Source organism: Hordeum vulgare, chromosome 3H (genome assembly GCF_904849725.1).
Source record: "Hordeum vulgare subsp. vulgare chromosome 3H, MorexV3_pseudomolecules_assembly, whole genome shotgun sequence".
NCBI classification, from domain to species: domain Eukaryota; kingdom Viridiplantae; phylum Streptophyta; class Magnoliopsida; order Poales; family Poaceae; genus Hordeum; species Hordeum vulgare.
In genome coordinates this window covers 499,531,949-499,552,044 of record NC_058520.1, presented here as the reverse complement: position 1 = coordinate 499,552,044, position 20,096 = coordinate 499,531,949, and the positions used below count along the sequence as shown (strand labels likewise).

The following is a 20,096-nucleotide window of genomic DNA, read 5'->3' as shown; positions in this document are numbered from 1 at the left end:
TGAAGATCCATGTAGGTATTTTCTTTTACTTTTTCTTTTCTTTGTTATGCTTGATTTAGTCATTTAAATATGCAATAACTATGTCACTTCTAGATGTGTGTTAGACATACTCATTTATAAATATTGAACATGATTTGACCCCGGGTTTAAAAAAAGAGATCATACCCTTTTTCTATCATCGGAGGCGATGACGATAAGGTATAGCTGCCAATCGTCAAGGCCCCATAAAAGAAAAATAAATATTAAACACAGTGCTTTTAAACACATACCACCAAAGAACTCAGTGATAGGGTTGCGTAAGCTAGCATCAGCCTGTTTGTCGTTAGGATTGCACCGTACTAATGTGGATAAGTTGTCTACAGCATGTTTGTCGTTAGGATTGCACTGTACTGATGTGGATAAGTTGTCTACAGCTTGTTTGTCGTTAGGATTGCACTGTACTGATGTGGATAAGTTGTCTACAGCTTGTTTGTCGTTAGGATTGCACTGTACTGATGTGGATAAGTTGTCTACTTTCATGGGGCTCAGTTTTAGACTGACATACCCTATCGTTAGGGGGCTCAGTTTTAGGCTGACATACCCTACCGTTATTGATCCCGACTATAGAAAATAGAACAGATCCCAAAAGAAAAATCAGCCCAGTGTCGTCAAATCTCGCTCAACTTTCGCAAAAGCATGAAAGCACCGAAACTGGCCGCGCGTGGCCTGATTAATTGTCTCACAGGAAGAGCCGGACAGGTCGAGATCCAGGCAAGACCCGTTGGTGTCCTCGTAACGTATGGTCGGCCCCCCGGCCCGAGCGTTGATCCGATGCGCGATGATGCTACTACTCGCCGGAAGACAAGCGGTGGCGCCTCGCCATCACGCGACTACACGAGGTGGAGAAACCGAAGTTTGCATGCACGTTGGATCGAGAGAGAGGTGACAGCTAGCCAGGTTCCCATCAAACGTGACCGGTCATTGCCGTGAGGCTGACACCGATCGACCGATATATGCTCGCAACGGCGTAATCAAAAGCTGCTAGACACAGAGGGGACGCGGCTGCACAGCCTGCAGGTGCTTCATGCATGATGGCCTTTGGATGAGCTGCTTATTACGTGCACATAGGCTACTGTGCTGGTAATCCCATCTGATCACTCGTTTCTTAAGAAGCCATTTGATATGATTATTACGTACCCGTACATACAATTACCAAGAAGCCATGCGCTACGTACGCACGCGCAAGAGTTGGTAATGTATGCTTTCAATATGATATTATATCCTTCCCTGAACATATTGGTCGTGTTGGTCGATCGGTCAAAAGTCAACAATTCCACGAGCAAAATCAACACGAGCGACAACTCGTGAAACGTTGACGGATGATCATCTGGTCGAGAAACCGCCAGCCAGATCATATTACCAATCGGCCAGGCAAATAAACAAAGATGGACGAGCGCATGCAGAAGCAAACTCGGTCCAAAACCGCCGGCGAGCTGCTGCTCGATCGGTCGATCGTCCAACCCTCACGCCGGCCGGCCGGCTGATGGAATCAAAACTGTCGTAGGCCGGCCGTCTTCTTTACCTTGAAGCGACCTCCAGCTCCAGCGTGCATGGTGGTATATCTTGAGCACACTGCTGCTGCCCTGATTGCACAGTACAACTCCCAAGAAGGCGAGGAAACTAAGCGAAATAAACAGTAGTACGGTCGACGGCTGACTTCATGTGTTCCTGACCTGTCTTTCCTTGCCCGACAAATCTCTTCTGCACCAGGCCACTGCCACTAGCCGTCAAGCCTCAACTATGCTGACATTGCATGGAGCGGCAAAATCAACAAATATGACCCTTAGATGGTAAAAATTTACAAACTGGACTACGTTCGAAAAAAATTCACTCAGCTAATCTTTTTGTGTGACGCCCGACATTTAGGCGCCACACTATACTGTATGACGCCTAAGCCTCGGGCGTTGCACATGCTGCACTGTGACGCTGAGAGCTTAGGCGCCACACATGCACTTATGCTCGGCGCGACCCCGCTCTCCCGCGTCCTCGTCGTCGGTTCCCAGGTCTACTACTTCCCGCCTTGACGACGCCGTTGATCCACTCGGAGCGTCGCTCCTCGGCGTCGAGGAACTTCATGCGCACATGCACGCCGGGCCTCCAGGCGCCGACCAGCGCCTCCTCCACCTCCTGCTTGGGCACGACGAACTCCCCGGCGCCCTGGCGCGGGTAGTAGGTGACGGTGAATGGCGTGCCCTCGGCCGCAAGACGCACGGCGTCGTCCACCTCCTGGGGCGGGACCCGCGCGCGCGTTGCGGGGCCGTCGCTCGGGGCCCTGCTGGGAGACGGAGGCGAACCTGGGCGCGCGGCGGATCTCAGTGAGCAGCTCCCCGTCGGCGCGGTGCATAAAGACGACGGCGTCGCCCGCGACGAGCAGCTTGGCGTTGACGAACTTGCTCTAGCCGGTGGTGAGCAGGTGGCGGCGCGGGGTGCCGCGGTAGATGTGGCGGAAGTCCCAGTGCTTGCCGAGCGGGTCGGTCATGCGGAGGCGCTGCACGGGCGAGTCGGCCTCGAAGTCGAGCGGCGGGAAGACGAGCTCGGCGCAGAAGCGGAGCACCAAGTAGCCGCCGCCGTTGTTGGCGTCGCTCTGCGTGAGCTGCTTGGCGTAGTAGCGGAACGCCGTGGGCTCCGGGCGACGCGCGGAGGCGTGAGGGAGGTCTGGCGCGGGGGCCGGGGACGAGGGAGACGGTGGCGAAGGGCTCGTCGGTCTTGGGGTCGGCGAAGAGGCGGACGACGGCGACGGTGCAGGGGAAGAGGTTGTGCGCGGGCGCGCGGGGCGGGGTCGGGCACTGCTCCGAGTGGCCGTGCGGGAAGTAGTAGACCTGGGAACCGACGACGGGGACGCGGGAGAGCGGGGTCGCGCCGAGCATAAGTGCATGTGTGGCGTCTAAGCTCTCGGCGTCACACTGCAGCATGTGCAACGCCCGAGGCTTTGTGTGACGCCTAAGTGTCGGGCGTCACACAAAAGGTTAGCTGAGTGAATTTTTTTCGAACGTAGTCCAGTTTGTAAATTTTTACCATCTAAGGGTCATATTTGTCGATTTTGCCGTATGGAGCAGCTGGCAGGCGCGCCCGAGGCTGAGCATTCCACAAGTGCAAGGAAAAATAAACTTGTCGTGACAGCAGCAGTGTAGATTTCTCGGGAAGCATACACACACACACACGGGAGTGTCTGTGGCTCGACAAGTGGCTCGTTTTTCTCATCGTTTTCCTTATATATATATATGGAGCAGTGACTTGGACGGACGAAGAAGTTACCCGTCGTCACAAAATTCTTCATGAGCCTAACTTTCCTGACAGGATCCGACTTGTGATCTCTTGTGTACAAGCAACGAACATGTCAGCCTGCAGAGCCCAAGGGGGTTTCATCGCAAAAATTCCTCACGACGTCGCGTTTGTCTATCCGTTGATCATCAGATGATCCAAAAAAACAGAAGAACAAGACGCGAATATATGCCTGCCCGGCTGCCCGTGAGCACAAGAAAACGTACCGAGACTCGGGAATTACACTGTTGGCATCGTGATGACGTACAGTAGGCATATGCTGGGGCATGGAAACCGGCTTGCAATTTCCGAGAAATGGCCATTACCGAGCTGTTGCGGTGCACGCTTATGCCGAGAATCTCATGAGCAGGCTGAGGCTACAAGGAAAGAAGGGGAGGAAGGATCTTCCCAATAGATTAGCATCGGTTTAGACAAGTACGAAAGTTGCTTTTGCCCAGGTGATGTGCCGTCAGCGGAATATGTCTAACGGCGCATCAGCTCCAAGTTATGCTCTGCCTCGGCCAAATGAATGCAGATGCGCTTCATGATACAAGAAACGGGAACTCTTTCAGAACCATGCTTCCAAGAAAGACTGACAGGCGGAAGGAACTTTTAAGAGGCAAATGCCCATTGACCTATGCAAATTGTAACCAACAAACATGTCAGTTGTCTCACACACACACACACACACACACACACACACACTGCACACACAACAAAGAAAGAAATAAAGAGGCCACACGGTACAAAGAAGCAGTTACCAGAAGCTGAGCTCAAGTTACTCTTCACATTATCAGCAGATGTCAATGCTCTGTTCATGTTATCTAAATAACCCTGTCCACAAAGGATATAGCTTCAATGTGACTAATATCAGCTCTCAACTGAATGACCCAAAGATTTACTGCTGTATAATGATTATATGTCAACTGAAAACATGAACCGAGTGACTGGAATATGATAAGTCATCCTGGTTTTGGTGGGCGTACCTGGAGTATGCAAACTGCAGCAAATTTATCTGTCATTGTTTTCGTCTCAACTCGATCGTTTAGGTTCAGAGGATTTAAAAGGGCTTCTACGCACTGGAGAAACAGCATGGTTTGAGTGAAAAAGCAAGATCAATCAGAAAACTCCACAACCAAATACTTTGAAAACAGACATGAGTCATTTGCACACAAAACAACCTAATAGCAGTCTTAGAGGACTACAATGTATCTGATGGCCAAAACAGTACTGCAGTCCACACCCTATCCTATTTGACGCACAGAGGGAAATGGGCTATCACCTTTGAGGTAAAATTTTCATCCCAATATGTGTAGCTCAAATCATCAAGTTTCCCAGTTTTACAAAGTTCTCCTACGAGAAGGCTTACTTGTGATGCCTGTTTTACAGAAAAGTAAACATTAGTTAGAAAACATAAAGTGAAAGAGGAGGTGAACTATAACTACCAGAAGGGCACCGTACATCTGGAGAAGATTGACCCTGTAAGTTGAATGGATAACCCACAACAAGCCCGGCAAGGGAGTAATTGTTAACCTATTCACAAAACGAAAATAGCACTGATGATAGCATCTTCAATGTGCATTATTGAAAATTAAAGAGAAGTCCGAAATCAGGAAAAATATAGCATATGGAACAACTGAAAAAGTAATGAATGAGAAATTACTAAGTTTGTAAACTCGTTAAACACTACTGCCGGTGTTTGATGTGCTGTGCTGCACTGTTATTTGAAATCTTGTTAGTTATACTAGCAAAAGGGCCCGTGCGTTGCAACGGAAGAAAAAAATACCACACGCTTTTAATCTTTTTATAATCATTTTGATTTATTAAAATAATAAGCTAACTAACTAATGTAGTCAGTCCTATCCTATTTTGTTGAGAAATCAACCCGTCCATTGTTAATTCCACCATGATGAGAAATTGAGCGGGACAAGCAAAGCAAAACAAAGAGGCTACGTGAATGGATCAATGGACTATTATCTTATTTCACTCATGGGGTAGAGAATGTGGGATCAGATGACAAACTGAAGGTGGTGTTCCATTCTCTGTCTCTACAACAATACAATCTTACATTCAATACATTCATTCATCAGCAAACAAATCCCCACAAAACGAAATTTCTTGCCGGTGCTTGGCACACGGTTGGAGGCATGGGGAGGGGATCTCACCAGATGATGAGTTCCTGCCGGAGGAGGTGATACGATGAGGGGAGCAAGGGTTAGGCGCCTCTATTTGGCCATAAGGAGTCGTCGTTGCCGCGCCATAACCTCGGAGTTCCTCGTGTGAGCCATGGAGGCCCGCCTCCACCTGCAAGTACTTCGCTCCGTCGCGCCTTATCCGCGCGCCGCCGCCGTTCTGCATCGAGCAGACGCATCATCCCCAGTCACTGTAGCTGTCGCGTTGATTTGATCCAGAAGCTGTGCTCGAGCGCCGAAACGGGGGCAGCAAGCGGGTAGAGGTACGGCCGCGGAAGCGGGTGGGTTGAGATCGACAACAGTGGTCGTTGAGGTCGGCCGCAGCAGCGAGTGGTATGGCAACGGCCTGGGCACAGGCCAGGGTGGACCAGGGTCGACGCGATGCGCTCGAGCGCCGCAACGAGGGCAGTGAGCGGGGAGAGGTACGGCCGCGGAGGCGGGTGGGTTGAGATCGGCAGCAGTGGCGGTTGAGGTCGGCCGCAGCGGCAAGTGGTGTGGCGGCGGCCTGGGCACAGGCCAGGGTGGCCCAGGGTCGACGGGAGGAGGCGATGCGTACGGGTATAATTTTTGCAACGAATCATTTTTCCTTTTGCTTTGCAGATAAATGATGAAGCGCGGGTTGAATAACAAAAATTACAAGGGCTTTTTTATAAAAATGTCGCGGTGGGTTTTCCGACGGAAGCAATAGCCGCTTTATTATTAGGTATAGAAGAATCCCTAATAACTCTAGTAAGATAGTTCTGTTATGGTTCTAAAAAAGAGGCCGACAATTAGTTATTGGAGGATTAAATAACAAAACTACACTTGAAAGGCCACCAGATGGCAAACTGAGTCTAACATGAATTATGTATGCATAATATGGTGCAGTACTGCTTCTTAATACGTTACATGCAGCTTGCCTGCCTGTTCTTTGGGGGATTTTTTGGTGCAGTATTGCAAAATAACTGATGAGATTCAAGAGGAAAATTAAAGAAAATTAAAATTTATTCACACAAGAAAAAGGGAAAACTAACATATTTGTGTATATTTCCTTGATTTTATTTGCGCATGCTTTACCCACATGATTGTCTTCACTTGAACTTACTGAATAAATGGTAAACCTATCTTCTCTTTTTGCTAGAAGATTCTACTGTTCCTCTTATTCTGGATGTGCCATAAGATTGACAATACTATCCAGTTTAAGCATTTACTCCCAGCACACATCTATAAATTAGCTTCAACCAAACCTACATCGGCCTCATTCTATGCACAAATCTCAAGTTAAGAGTTGTGATACCCATCCAGGAGGCCATTACACTCCAAGTTAGTACCAGCATTGCGGTATAATATGCCTGGCATCTTTTAGTTGCATTTTGTGAAGTGGGACCAATAGTTGTTTGGCCATCCACACACTAAAGCCTATCAGAGGAGAGTATGCCAGATACACAGAAAACCTGCCCTTTCCAAATATGACGCCATTTCTATTGCTAAATCATTTTGATTTGTTTGTGGTTAATTATCAATGCTGCCCTTGTATATCTTAAAAAGGTAAGTGCAATGGGTAAATTGAGTAGAAGTCGATAAAGATAAGACCTGAAACCCTGACTTAATGCCAATAAGGGCACATTTCCTTTTTCGGTTTTCCCCCAATGAGTTGAAGCAAAATGTATGTTTTCACTTTTCAGAATGCAAAAACAGCTTCAGTCAAAGATCATTTAGAAAAAATGATGGTGGGAGTGAACAACCATTAATTACAGAATATAAATGATATTATTATAGTGTACTTAATCTTGTGTTGATGAGTAAGTTTAAAATGTGAACAAGTATAACCAACATACCAGTGTTTTGAAATCGTCTGCCATCAAATTGATGTTTGTCTTTGTCCTACCCAAGACACTGCAGGAGATAATCAATGCACTTTTCAATCCCAATATATAACTTTACTATATTATAGAAACACAAGCGCATCATCTACCTCATCACCAAATAGTGGAAAAGACAAGCTACTGGGCTACGGCTATCATAGTGATCTTTTTGTCAAGTTAAAAGTATTAGAATAAGCACATAATTGCAGATTTAAGATGGCAGCTCACATCCAAGAAATTGAGAATGTAATGGCAACATCAATCATGACTATACTCAGTCAAGCTACTCTCGGTCTTGGTGAAACATATCAAACATGGTAAAGTCATGATCACCATCCAAATAAGCCTTACATGGCACATAAATATGAAGGCAAAGAAGGTGTGTGATCAAAACAGGTCTTAGAATAGAATTGTGTGCCACAGAATTTTGCAAATCACAACACCAGTTTTTCCTACAAAAATTGAAGGTTTACAGTCATTTCCCATAAAGTGAACTTATGTCAACCTCAACATGCAGATATCGCTCTAGTCCTAACACAGTCTTGCACAGAGTATGTCCACATACTAATTCAATGAATTACTAACAGTGCTTCTTTGTTGGCGGTTAGATGGTCCAATTCCGACAAGATGGTTTGTATTATGTACAGCAAAAAATTGTCAAACATTGAGTAAATGGACTGTAAATACTCTACTCCATTAAGCCATTAAGAGGAATGTAATATAACCATTCTTGTAAATAACATGTGAGTATATGGCCACTTACATTTACATCATTACATAGCAAAGTGAGGTATGAATTGCAAGGACACAGAAAAGTTACATTTATTTTAAAGATAAGGAACAAGGCAAAATATCGCAACATATCAGCAACACATTTGGATCAAGAAACATGTCCTCAACACCAATTGCTAGAAGTACATACCTCAGAGGCAAGGCAATCCTGTTTTGCTGGTCAGAAACTGCCAGCCCGACGTATTTACTGCCGACATCGAGCCCTAGTAGCCGAGCCTTCTTCTTGGACCCACCCTCAAGCAATTTCCGAAACAGCTCCTCTGCTTTCAACAATCTCATTGCACACCTCCTGCGCTTTCAAGTGCAAACACAGAAAGACAGCCTTTCAAAAAAAACACAGGACGAATGTGGTCTTGCAAGTAAACACATAACAAAAAACTTCAATCATACACATTTGAATATGTAGTTCATTTCCTAAGTACCACTGGCCTACACTGAAGGGACAAGGTAGTACACGGCGAGCCAGGAGGGAGAGAGCGACAAGCAGACGGTGACCTCAGAGGAGCCTTTGGAGTGCCGGCGACCTAGGGCTAGGAGCTGGTCGACGGCGTCTAATCAGAGAGACCTTGGAGCGGGAGATGGCGGCGAGCAGTGTCAGATCTAGGATTTGAAAACAGGGAAGTCCACCTAAAGATTTATTTTTTTACCACAAACATGACATATCAACATATTAGCATAGAACTAACATATATACCAATAGCACAATAGAAACAGATCAGCATGGTATTACAAACATATTAAAATTCACAATTAAGCCTGAACTTTACGTTAAAAAAGCCTACGTATGTTCAGCAATAAGCCTTCTTCTTTGCTTGATGTTTCTGAGGAAAAAAGGCAATGCCTCCGATCCTTTTCATTACAACTATACATTTTTTTTACATTCTATCAATAAATCAACTAAACATTAAGCATTCTAGTTGGACAATGTCACAGTGGCCACAGAAACCCTATCCCCTTGCCCTAGCCCCTAATGAATCAATGCCTGATTCCCTTACACTGTCACAAACAGCAGCCGGCGGGCGGGCGACAGAGGATACAAAAAGGAGAGGAGAGGAGGCAGAGAGAGCTCACCGGCGGCTGGAAGGGGGCGTGCGACGAGCGCGGGGTCGGGCGGCGAGGCCGTCGTCTGGCGACGGAGCTGGGAGGGGGCGTCCGGGGGACGGCCGGGGTCGAGCTGCGGCGAAGCGGGGTCGGGCGGCGAGGGGGGCGCTGTTCTGCGACGAGGCAGGGCGGGGTCGGTCGGCCGGCGGCCGTAAGCCTAGCTGCCCACGGGCCGGGATCGGGCTGGCTCTTTAGATGAACTGGGCCGGACCAGCAAACGAGTTCTGAAAGTGGTTCTCAAAAGAAAAAAAACGAGGTCTGAACTTGGTCACGCTGAACTCTGAACTGAAGCGGTGCTCAGATTCCCGAGCCCTCCGCTTTTCGGCCGTCGGTCATCGGAGGAGGCTGCGCGAGGACGAGGAGAGGAGCTCCCATGGCGGAGGCGGCACGGAAGCAGCGGAGCGCCGCCGCGCCCCGCCCCGTCCGCTGCATCGTGAAGCTAGGTGCTCCCTCCAGCCGTATTTTCCTTTCCTTTCCTTGTGTGCTTCTGTACCGGCGTACGCCTCTCCGGCCGGTGCTGATTCGACGAACCCTGTGCCGACGCAGGCGGAGCGGCCATCACGAACAAGGGGGAGCTGGAAAGCATCGACGAGGAGAGCCTGCGGTCGGCGTGCGCGCAGCTGCGGCGGGCCATGTCCGACGGCACCTCCCCGGAGAAGGTTATGGGGATGGACTGGAGCAGGAGGCCCGGCGATCCGGCCGACCCGGTCGTGGACGCGGAGGGGTTCGCGGGCATGGCGGGGCTGGGCCTCGACAGCAACTTCGTCGTCGTCCACGGCGCCGGTATATATAGCTCGGAATCTGTATTGCGTATTGCCTCTGGGCACTTGCTGATGAGCTGAACTGGGTGATTGGGGCTGTAGAATCCACATGAACTGATGAACATGATTTGGATGTTATGTGCTGTCAGAATCGACGCTAACTACCAAGTGCCCACGAAAGGCCTCTTAGTAAACAAGTTCAGATTATAAATGCAAATAACCTGCTTGGAAGATATTTAGCATACAGATGGATCTGAATGACTAGGGGAATTGGTCAGTTGTAGTATTCCATTTCACAGTAATCCATGTGACTGTAATTGTGCTGCTAGAGTTGGAGTTGGTAAATTAGTGTTCATGGTATCAAGATTATAATAGTTCCCTAACCTGAATTTACTACTTCAGGTTCTTTTGGTCACTTCCAAGCAAGTAGATCTGGAGTACATAAAGGCGGGTTGCATTCAACACTGGTGAAGGCTGGCTTTGTGGCTACAAGAATTTCAGTACGGTGCAGTTCTAAAATTTCACTGTCATGTGGATATCGTAACTTCCACATAAATATTCTTCAGGATCTCGTCGATGTACGCCATGCTTCCTTGATGCAATGCTTAAACAATCTTCTAATAATATTTATATTGTAACATAGGTGACTTCTCTCAACCAGGAAATTGTTAGAGCCTTGGCAAGAGGTACACTACAAAGAAACTAAGATATTGCGCTTTATGCTAATAATACATCTGCATGCTTTGTTATGGTAACCTTTTATGGTTAACTAGTGTGTTGTCACTAGTGTCGTGTTGCATAGGTATTGATAATGCATGATGTTTATTCTTGTTTTTCGGTTTTTCCACAAGATCTGCATAGGTTTCTTTGTGTTGCTCTGTAATTCATTCCTTCATGGTCTGAGGTTTTTATTTAACATTCCAAGGATGCATGTTCATATATCAGTAGAAATCCATATATATATGTGATGTCGATGAATTTTCAATAATTGTCCACTTTATATATCAATTTTGTGATCTATATTCAATATAAAAACTATTAATTTCTTTGTGTAAATCAGTAAGTAAATGACCCGTGGAACTGCATATGCTTCTGCAGAAGGAATACCGTCTGTTGGGATATCACCATTTGCTTGTGGATGGTCTACTCGGCAAAGAAATGTGAGCAAATTAGATGATTGTTGCATCTTTGGATAGACACCTGACAATAACAATGACAATGCACAGTTCTTGTGGATCTATGTCTAATCATGTTAGCGGATGTGTTTTGCTTATTATTTGACATATGTGTACTTGCAGGTTGAATCAGCCGATGCTTCTCAAATCATTGAGTCACTCCATGCTGGCTTTGTCCCTGTAAGCTATAGTATGTTATGTTTTTGAATAATTATTTCTGTAGAATTTCGTTCGAATCTAGTTCTTCAGCTTAATATAATCATGTGAATTATATGTGGCAAAAAAGTTGTTTCTTGATGTTAGTAGCATAGTCGTTAGATACGTGTTTAATGAGCATTGTTTACATGGAGGTTTCACTAGTAATGTTGGTAAGCTACAATGATTACTGTACATATCTGTCCCCAACATAGCTCTGATGTGTATTGTTAAGTAATAAATTAGTTCTGACATTTTAAATAACTCGGACACTTATTCAGTAATTTTACATATGAAAAGAACACAAACTTGCAGCTAAGTCCATTTTCTTGCAGGTTTTGCATGGAGATGCTGTTCTTGATGAATTGCTGGTGAGTTTAAAATTGTATCATGCCCTTTATTCTCATTTAAATTCACATACAGGTTGGCCATGTGCACTTTTTGTTCACTTGTACCAAGACTGATGTTAGGATTAAATGACCAGGACTGCACCATATTGAGTGGGGACGTCATCATACGCCACCTTGCACAGCTTCTGAGTCCAAAATATGTCGTTTTTCTGGTACTGTTACCTTGTCTCCTTTAGCATGACTTGATCACTTATTCTAGCAGTGCAGAAACTTGTTGTCTTGGCTGTGCTGTCTTTCTTATAATTCGATTTTGTTGTTATAAGATGGGCTTCATCTTATTGCATCTGTATGCATCATGCTTCATTAGCTCTCTGAAAATTGAGATTTAGACAGATGTTCATGGAGTATATGACCGTCCTCCAACTGACCCAAATGCAGTACTTCTCAAAGAGATAGGTTAGTGTTCATCTGTTGTAGGTCAATTTTGTCTGCCTGTGCAATCTTTCTGGTCGATATGCATCAATTATTGTAGGGGAATGGATGAAGAAACATGCAATTTCATTTTATTTTTCTGGGGAGGCAAACATGGATGGCAAAAACTAAACTGACATGTGCTTAACAGAGGTAGATGACAACGGAGGCTGGTCGATTGTAAAACCTGCATTACAAGGCAACAGAAACGGAGGTATCGTCATGTCTCCCTTCCATGTGTACCACGATGGTTGAGTGATTAATGTCTGCATGGTTGTGTTGTACTTCCTCTGTACCTAAATAATGGACAACTAGTTCTCCCCAACTACAATTATTTAGGTACGGAGGGAGTATATACTGATGAAGGCATGCCGCTACAGCCTACAAAGGTTGAACATAGCAATGTCAAGTTGATGATTTTACCAAATTAACCATAAACTGCTTGATCCAAGTAGTTAGTGATGATTTCCCAAGTGAAAACCTTATAATAACCAAATGCATTCTTTGTTCTTATGTATCATTTGAAGGGGGGAAATGGTTAGCCATATTTTTAACAGTTTGAATCAAATGCTCTGAGGGAATAATTATCTCTAGTATGAGTCTGCTGTGATCAAAATTATGGTTAATTTGACAGAGAACAGACTGAATTCATGATCCAGATGTACTGCTTGTAAACTACCATCGCTTGTGTAAAGCCTAAGATATCCAGCTATTCACTGCAGTGGAGATATCAGTAGCCGCACACGACACCACCGGAGGAATGGAGACCAAAATACTGGAAGCTGCCGCGATAGCTAGGCTTGGAGTTGATGTGTACATTACAAAGGTGTGAATATTTCGTCCTCTCACACCGCAAAACATAACTAGAACGACAACTAAATTCATAATGTGACAGTACAGTTTTTGTTAAAAAGTTGTTTTGTGACACAGGTTGATACAGAGCACTCCCTGAGAGCCTTGAAGGGGGATGTGAACGCAAGCTCAGACGATTGGCTTGGAACTGTCATACGCTCTGCCAAATAGAGTTCTTGCCACAGAACAGAAGCAACACATCTTTCTAATGTCCTGTAGGGTTTGCCGATGGGCTTTGATGTTCGCCAGATGATAGTTTAGAGGTTTATCCCTACTTGTTTTTTTCGAGAAAACGCAAAGGACCCTTTGTGTTTCGTTTCATTGAAAAGATGGAAAGTAGAATCCTCCTAAGAGGCTGGTTATACATGGGTCGTGAGGTTTATCCCTGCTGCTATCATTTTTTGGCTGAATGTCACGCTAGTGTTGCGAGCAGTGTTAATACCTCCATCTATCCGAGAACACGAAACCTTCCTTTGTGATTTATTACAGTACCTTTTTTTATGAGAAAATACAGTTGTTTTATCAGCTGGAGTGTGGTGGATATTCTGTAATCAGGACCATAAACCGAGCTGAAATAATGAGTTGAGAGTTGAGAAAAATCATCTGCAAATCGTGCAACCTATTTTTGATAGTTTGATATGATCAAATTGAGTTGAAAAAAATCATCTGCAAATCGTGTAACCTATTTTTGATAGTTTGATATGATCAAATTGAAGGCAGTGCAGAAATTCAACCGCCCCTGCGATAACTCGAATTCCACGAAAAAATCGCAATGCAAGCAGCAAACGCTGGGGCCAAAGAGAAGAAGGAAGGAACGACTGGTCCAGGGCGAGGCCAGTTGGGGACCTGGGGCTGGGCGCCGTCTATCCACCCACATCCACCACCGTGGCATAGCAGCGGAAACAGAGAGCAACACCAACGCAAACCCGTTCACCTCGCCCGCTCCAGCGGTCTCACCGGCGCCGCACCGTGCTTCCTCCTCTCCCCTCAAGCCCAAGGCCGCCGCCTCCGGTAACCGAGCTCTGCTCTCTCCCCGCCCCGCCCCTCCCCGCCCCGCCTTGAATTTCTCGTTCCCCGCCGGACCGGTCTTCCGCGAACCCTGTAGCATCGTCCTCCTCTCGTCTTGGTACCTGAACGCCAGTTCTGCAACTAGAAACAGATTGACCAGCATTTTTAGGGATTAGAGGGACATGCCCCGCACTTTTTTACATAGGATTTCTAGCACTGCTCTTGTTAATTCAGGTGCGTTTTGTGATTCCAAGCGATTCGGTAACGTCAATTCATCTTATTAGAGCATCTCATGTTTGTCTGTGTGATGTGCTCTGGTGCAGCTGTATGCCCCATTGACCAGCTGCTTACGACTGCAGGTGTGGTGATTGTGCCGCTCCAGCCGTGGTGATCGACGGCCCGTGCACGGTTTCGGACCTGTTGCATTGCATATAAGATGCAAGGCATATCTGTGTGCGATTCGGTCGTCTCGCCCCATGGAACAAGCTGCAGATCAGCTTGTGTTGCCAGGAATGATCTGAGGTTCTGTTACAAAATAAATCCAGTAAGCCATGGGGCATGCGCGTGGCGCTGGTGTGCGGAAAAGCTGCACGTGAGGACCGACCGCAGAAAAATGAACACCACAGTAAGGACCAATGCCAGATGGTTCTTTGGGGGAGATGCTCGTAATAGCAACAGTGATGGTAATGCTAAGGCGAGGCTGGAGCGCAGTGAGTCTGCTAACGAAGACATCTTGATCTTCTACTTTCAGCTGGATGTACAGACTCGGATACAGGTGAGCGTTGGCTTGTTTCCCATCACCTCACCGCAACTACTAATATCTTTCATGTTTCTATAATTTTTACTGGACAATTGTCTACATTACAGTTTAGTAGTTGAATCTAACATCATTTCACTGTTTTTTCCACTGACAACTGATACATCCAAATGTTTGCTATTTACTAATGCAAATCCAATCTCACTATCGAACTCTGCTTGGTTCTTTCCAGTATGCATTGAATATAGAGCAATTTGATGCGGCAAAGCAATTAAGGGAAAAGCTCGCTGAGGTACCTTCATGACCTTCACTTCTGAGATAAGTGAATTTGTAGGATGAGTTCTTTGTAAAGAAACTCTTATTTTGCAGATGGAAACAGAGATAAATAGGCAGCGTGAAGCTAAAAGAGGTTCATCGAAGAATGAAGCTCAAGATAAATCTTTAAATCTCCTACGTGCGCGGTATGTTGATATTTCCTTGTTACTCATAAGGAGAAGATTTAAAATACTTAACATGTACATTTTCCCAATATAATGAATATGTTCCGGCTCTTCATTTTCTTATTTAACATATAGGCTAATCTGGTAAGAAAAAGATTGTTGTGGAACACTCCAAAGTTGGTTCGTCTGGCAGATAGCTTAGCTTTATCCTTTTGTTGCAGTGCAGATTTGCAGAAGGCCATTGAGAGCGAGAACTATGCTTTGGCAGCTGAGCTGCGTGACACAATCGCTAAGCTTGAGGTATACCAAAACTAAGGTGCACCAGTCATGTGATGATTATGTTAAATAGCTTGACTTCAAATGTCATGTAGGGTGATTCTCTGGCACTCTCTGCTAAAGCCCTGGCTTACCAAAGTGTGAAATATGAGTTTCGACTAGGGCAAAAAGTACGCCACAAAGTACATGGTGAGTAATTTTCTACCATATGTTGTTGTTAGAAGCTCTAGCATGCTAAATGACTGCTAATAATTCCATCAATTGTTATTTCTTAAGTGTTCAACATTCTAACTGGTACAGACATATACGTGATATATGAAGACTTGATCAGTTTACTTGAAGGGATATTTATAACCTATAGAAAATAAACATATCAGTGTTGGTCACTGTCATTTTTTGTCAGCAATAGTTTGTCGATTATTTAAGTTGTTCAAGTTTGCGTTCCTACAGTCCAGGACTGAACTCAACCATTGAAAGTAATCATAGGTATCTCTCGCTGCTAGCATAGGCGTGCCCCATATTTGAGTAATTATACTGTAGTAGTATATGTTTTGAAAGAGTTGAGATTTTTTTTTATAGTTCAGCACTCACGATTCATTCAACTATGTGAGACGCTAGTTTATTTTGTCTTTTGATTTCTCCTGCTGAAGGATATAGAGCTGTGATATGTGGCATGGATCCTGTGTGCTGTGAATCTAAGTCATGGATGGAGACGGCAAATGTGGAGAAGTTATCTAAAGGACCAAATCAACCTTTTTATCAAGTAAATGCTGCTTCCAGTTTAAGTTGTTCCTCAGTATCCACAGTTCCAAGCAAATCTCAGTTCTTTTTTCTTGTAGCATCTGCAAGATACACCTTGCACACAAGTTCTGGAATCGCTGAGAATGCTTTGCAAGGCTGTGATGGGAACTTTCATTTGTTATAACTTAGTTACCATCTAAGCCAGCTCATTGTAGCAATATCTATAGTTCTTTCTTCTTACTTTCCTCCTTGCAATATAGCACATAATGGCTTTGAATTATGATTTGAGGTGATGGAAAACAGGGTTTCCCCCGACATTTTAATGAGTAGGAACCCAAATCTGCGTCCATGAGGACATAAACCAGGTGGTGGGATTGTACATCCTCCCTTACCTGGGAGCTAGGCTCACTTCCTGAGGTGATGATATTCACAATTGTCCTGTTCTTGTAACCCTGACTAGTCACTAGTTGCCCTTCACGAGGAAAGTTTGTTAGTGTAAACACTGTTTCTCTCTGGAATCTGGGTTGGCATCTTTGTTGAACTTTGCTTTAGCTTCAGCATGGTTCTGCATGCTCGTATGTGCGCAATTTAATTTACAGGATTCCGAAACTTATTTAACGGGTTCCAAATCTTTTCGTACACATTATGACACTGCGGTATTGCTATTTTTCCAGGTGCTGGTTGATGTATATGCTGATCCAGAACTCCTTGTTGCATATGGTATTATTCTCTTCTTTTCCTAATACATATATATGTGAGGCTTTGAAATTGTTCTTTTTTCTCAGTGAAAACAATGCATACCCTTTCATCTTCAGATACCATGTGCTGAATCATGGTTATTCTAACTTTAGTTTCTGCTATGCTATATTCATAAAACTTACCAAAGTACGCATCAAAATAAATCAGTATTTCACTGTCTCCTTACCACCTTTTTGTCGGCAATGAAGGGGCCCTTCTGAGTTCTAATATCCGAACCCAGTATACAGTTCAGCAACAGTGTTTAAAACAACAAAAAATGAAAAATAAATCAGCAGCTATCTTTTAGCTTGTGCCTACCCTGGAAAAATGTAGAATGCAGCATCTTCTCCAGTCTGTATACTATAAATAATCTTCGCTCGTAGAAGGTGGATCGAAAAAACCAGAGGTTATTTGGATTCTTCGGAAACCCCCTCCTACATCTTCTGGTACGCCATTGTGGAGACAATGTCACGATATCTAGAAAGCTGGTGAAATCAAATCAACAATGTCTAATATCTAGAAAGCTGGTGAAATCAAATCAACAATGTCTAAAATGTGGAACTTTAATAAGCAACAAGATAGCAGACTATTTCATAATCAAATTGGCTCATATTTTTTTGTTTATCGTTGACATTTTGAGATATGTTTTTCTCTTTGTAATTTCAGTCGCAGAAGAAAATCTTTTAGAAGCTGACGAATCAGAGAAAGTGAGTTTGAGTTCCTCGTTTGCTCGGTTGTTTCCCCCTTTTATTTGACCAAAGTGAATTATTGATGTTTCCATTATTATATTATAGGGAAGGTTTGAGCACCCCTACACCGAATTCCTATTTTATGGTGAGGACATGGCTCGGGACTTCATTCCTGTGAAGCAACTCCGTGAGAAGTATGACCAGCCACGTTATGAAGCTTCTGGAGATGAAAATGACGACGATGGCACTACAGATAGCTAAACGGTGAGGTTGCACTGAGAATGTGGAGTTTGTCTATTTGGAATAGACTATCAACTCTTCTTTTTGCAAGGAAAATAGACTAGCAAATTGACCTGATTTTCAGTCGGGTAGCAGGAGTTTTTCTAAGAACATTCCTTATTCACCACCACCAATGAGGATGGGAGAAGATAGAGGATCGAAGTACTATCTGTCGTAGCTACAGTACCACTGAGTGGGCAAGTGTAATGAAGACCGAGTCATCGTGGAATTGCAAGAAGACACAAAAACCTGCAATGAGAGGAGCTACATGCAGTATCTGACCTTGCAGATTGGGGAGGCATTGCACTGATAAAATGCGCAACTTCCTCCTGCCCTTTTGAGTGCAAGTGGTTCTAAAGTCAGTGAATGTGAAGAAGATCCTGATGGATATTCATTGTATATTTGGTCGAGTTTTACTGCAGCTCTGACCCCTCTGATGGGCATATGTACATAGCATCATACTTGCAATTTTTCTGGAGTATATGGAATAAGCAGGGCTTCACGTACAGTACAGATGTTGGACTTGTGTCTGGTTCAGCTTGAGCTGCCAACTTCTGGTTCCAAAAGCTATAAGTTGAACCAAAGGGGTCTTCAGCAAACCAACTTAGGGTAAGCCCAACGCAGATCACCAAGACGGACACATCAAATGTCCATAGGCAGACACGTCCAGACATGTCTGTGGATATGGATGGGGAAGCCGGCCATCCAACAGTCACTAAATGTCCGCCTTTGGTCCGGCCTCCTCCATTTGACATGCATATATCAATACCACTTTAAGCATATGTTTAATTGTTGCAAACATATGCAATCACAAACAAAAAACATCATATGTTCAATGCGTTTTTACATCCAAGTGATCCCAAAAGTCCGGTTGTCCGGCTATTCGTGGCAAAGACTTCACCCTTTTGACACCCTTAAATTGCTCGAAGCGCTTCAACAAGCCGACACGACGGGCTAGGTTAATCTTTGTCACATCAGAATCCTAATCCAACACATTCACGAACAACATTTTGGAGTTGTTGGAAGCAATCTTAATCTCAAGATTTTTCACTAGGAGTTTGAGCTTCTTGTCATGCATCTCCATGAACTTGCTAAACTTCTTCGTCGTCTTTGATTCTTTCACCTCATGGTGGTTGACACATGTCTCCTCCTTCTTCATCTTGATAACCTTGAATTTCTCATCTTATCCAACACCCCATCTCGCTTCTCCTTCTCCTCCACCCACTTCCTCCCCCGGTTCCTAATCACCTTCTTGGCCAAAGCAAGCCCTTTCTTGTGTTGAAATGGTTGGATCATCACATTCTTCTTCATTGAGCACGACGGTCTTAACGGAATTGGCAATAACGGCGAGACATTTTATTTGCCCATTCAACTTCATCCAACAATGCATAAAGGATGAAATGCTTGTTCTCTGCCTTGTAGTATAACATGCATGCACATGTGGGCTAGCGAAGGAAGAGAATGGATGGTCAACAAATTACATCATTGAGCAAATCAATGAAATGACCAACACATAGAACAAAAAACAACAAAACTTACGCGATCTTGGATTGTCGTGCCACTCGGCCATCAACTACACGTGTCGCAATACTTGTTGGCGTGCTCTTTAATGGTGTACCATTGATGCTTAGCGACTTCGGACAGTTCACTTTCGTGCGGTAGATATCATAGCACTTTTGCTTGTGAAAACCAAACATACATGTTTTGCCAAAACATACATGCTTGGCGACCGAACGTTTCGGGCAAAGTTAAACATTCTGTGCCGAAAGTGCTTCATAGTGTTTTTTTACGTGTGCTTCATAGTGTTCTACCATGTGCTTTGGTGTCTTAGATACTAGGCACATCCCATTATAACCCCAATGATCACGCTGCTTGGTTGGTGTCGAAGATGTGCAACATGCTCTTTCAAATGTCGTTATGTAAAGGAAGTTTGATCACAACTGGGAATTCTTGATAGTATAGAAAGAACAATCACTGAGGACAGATCACGGTTAGCTACCATGGAGATTTTGTTAAAACTCAATATTGTTGTTGATGGTCTTTTGATGGCTGAGCTTGTCATGGTCGCAGCATGTGAAGTGCAATCGTGCCCTTAATTATTTTCTATGTTGATGACAATATATACATATAGGGTA

The 20,096-nt window shown here is 44.6% G+C and overlaps 3 protein-coding genes across 9 annotated transcripts; 2 read left to right on the top strand and 1 right to left on the bottom strand.

Annotated features, from left to right (window-relative positions):
• Positions 1-3,477: 3,477 nt before the first annotated feature.
• On the bottom strand, positions 3,478-9,390 carry LOC123444490 (putative pre-16S rRNA nuclease). Of its 5 annotated transcripts, none has more exons than XM_045121217.1 (9): positions 9,200-9,387; positions 8,624-8,755; positions 8,259-8,417; positions 7,310-7,367; positions 4,762-4,833; positions 4,583-4,678; positions 4,287-4,379; positions 4,062-4,134; positions 3,478-3,935 (listed from the first exon to the last, which is right to left on the bottom strand). In XM_045121217.1, the coding sequence occupies exons 3-9, from the start codon at positions 8,405-8,407 to the stop codon at positions 3,913-3,915; spliced, it is 564 nt and encodes a 187-aa protein (XP_044977152.1). In that variant the 5' UTR covers positions 8,408-8,417; positions 8,624-8,755; positions 9,200-9,387; the 3' UTR covers positions 3,478-3,912. The 5 variants fall into 5 exon arrangements, with proteins under 5 accessions (XP_044977152.1, XP_044977149.1, XP_044977154.1 ...); XM_045121214.1 differs by having other exon boundaries at positions 8,259-8,422; positions 8,519-8,755; positions 9,200-9,383; XM_045121219.1 differs by having other exon boundaries at positions 8,259-8,422; positions 9,200-9,383.
• A 91-nt stretch (positions 9,391-9,481) lies between these two features.
• On the top strand, positions 9,482-13,558 carry LOC123444489 (isopentenyl phosphate kinase). Its single transcript, XM_045121213.1, has 12 exons — positions 9,482-9,672; positions 9,776-10,012; positions 10,393-10,490; positions 10,634-10,676; positions 11,089-11,150; positions 11,289-11,345; positions 11,696-11,731; positions 11,845-11,922; positions 12,100-12,166; positions 12,333-12,395; positions 12,904-13,007; positions 13,112-13,558. The coding sequence occupies exons 1-12, from the start codon at positions 9,603-9,605 to the stop codon at positions 13,202-13,204; spliced, it is 1,008 nt and encodes a 335-aa protein (XP_044977148.1). The 5' UTR covers positions 9,482-9,602; the 3' UTR covers positions 13,205-13,558.
• Positions 13,559-13,849: 291 nt separating this feature from the next.
• On the top strand, positions 13,850-18,469 carry LOC123444488 (clp protease adapter protein ClpF, chloroplastic). 3 transcript variants are annotated; one of them, XM_045121211.1, is made up of 11 exons: positions 13,854-14,044; positions 14,401-14,816; positions 15,031-15,090; positions 15,168-15,259; positions 15,460-15,538; positions 15,610-15,703; positions 16,165-16,277; positions 16,930-16,975; positions 17,660-17,700; positions 17,788-17,946; positions 18,047-18,469. In XM_045121211.1, exons 2-10 carry the CDS (start codon positions 14,478-14,480, stop codon positions 17,941-17,943), a joined length of 1,020 nt encoding a protein of 339 aa, XP_044977146.1. In that variant the 5' UTR covers positions 13,854-14,044; positions 14,401-14,477; the 3' UTR covers positions 17,944-17,946; positions 18,047-18,469. The 3 variants fall into 3 exon arrangements, 2 of the variants coding, with proteins under 2 accessions (XP_044977146.1, XP_044977147.1); XM_045121212.1 differs by having other exon boundaries at positions 13,854-14,275; positions 18,058-18,469; XR_006631007.1 differs by lacking the exons at positions 17,788-17,946; positions 18,047-18,469 and adding an exon at positions 16,354-16,672 and having other exon boundaries at positions 13,850-14,044; positions 17,660-17,677.
• The last annotated feature ends 1,627 nt before the right edge of the window (positions 18,470-20,096 follow it).

Coding starts and splice junctions, on each gene's coding strand:
- LOC123444490 (XM_045121214.1), bottom strand. CDS start 8,539: ATGAACTACATATTCAAATGT. Junction 8,423..8,518: donor TGAACTACATATTCAAATGT/GTATGATTGAAG, acceptor TGCACTTGAAAG/CGCAGGAGGTGTGCAATGAG. Junction 4,679..4,761: donor AGGGTCAATCTTCTCCAGAT/GTACGGTGCCCT, acceptor TCTGTAAAACAG/GCATCACAAGTAAGCCTTCT.
- LOC123444489 (XM_045121213.1), top strand. CDS start 9,603: ATGGCGGAGGCGGCACGGAAGCAGCGGAGCGCCGCCGCGCCCCGCCCC. Junction 11,732..11,844: donor CTGTTCTTGATGAATTGCTG/GTGAGTTTAAAA, acceptor TTAAATGACCAG/GACTGCACCATATTGAGTGG. Junction 12,396..12,903: donor ACAAGGCAACAGAAACGGAG/GTATCGTCATGT, acceptor TATTCACTGCAG/TGGAGATATCAGTAGCCGCA.
- LOC123444488 (XM_045121211.1), top strand. CDS start 14,478: ATGCAAGGCATATCTGTGTGCGATTCGGTCGTCTCGCCCCATGGAACA. Junction 15,704..16,164: donor AGTACGCCACAAAGTACATG/GTGAGTAATTTT, acceptor CTCCTGCTGAAG/GATATAGAGCTGTGATATGT. Junction 17,701..17,787: donor AAGCTGACGAATCAGAGAAA/GTGAGTTTGAGT, acceptor ATTATATTATAG/GGAAGGTTTGAGCACCCCTA.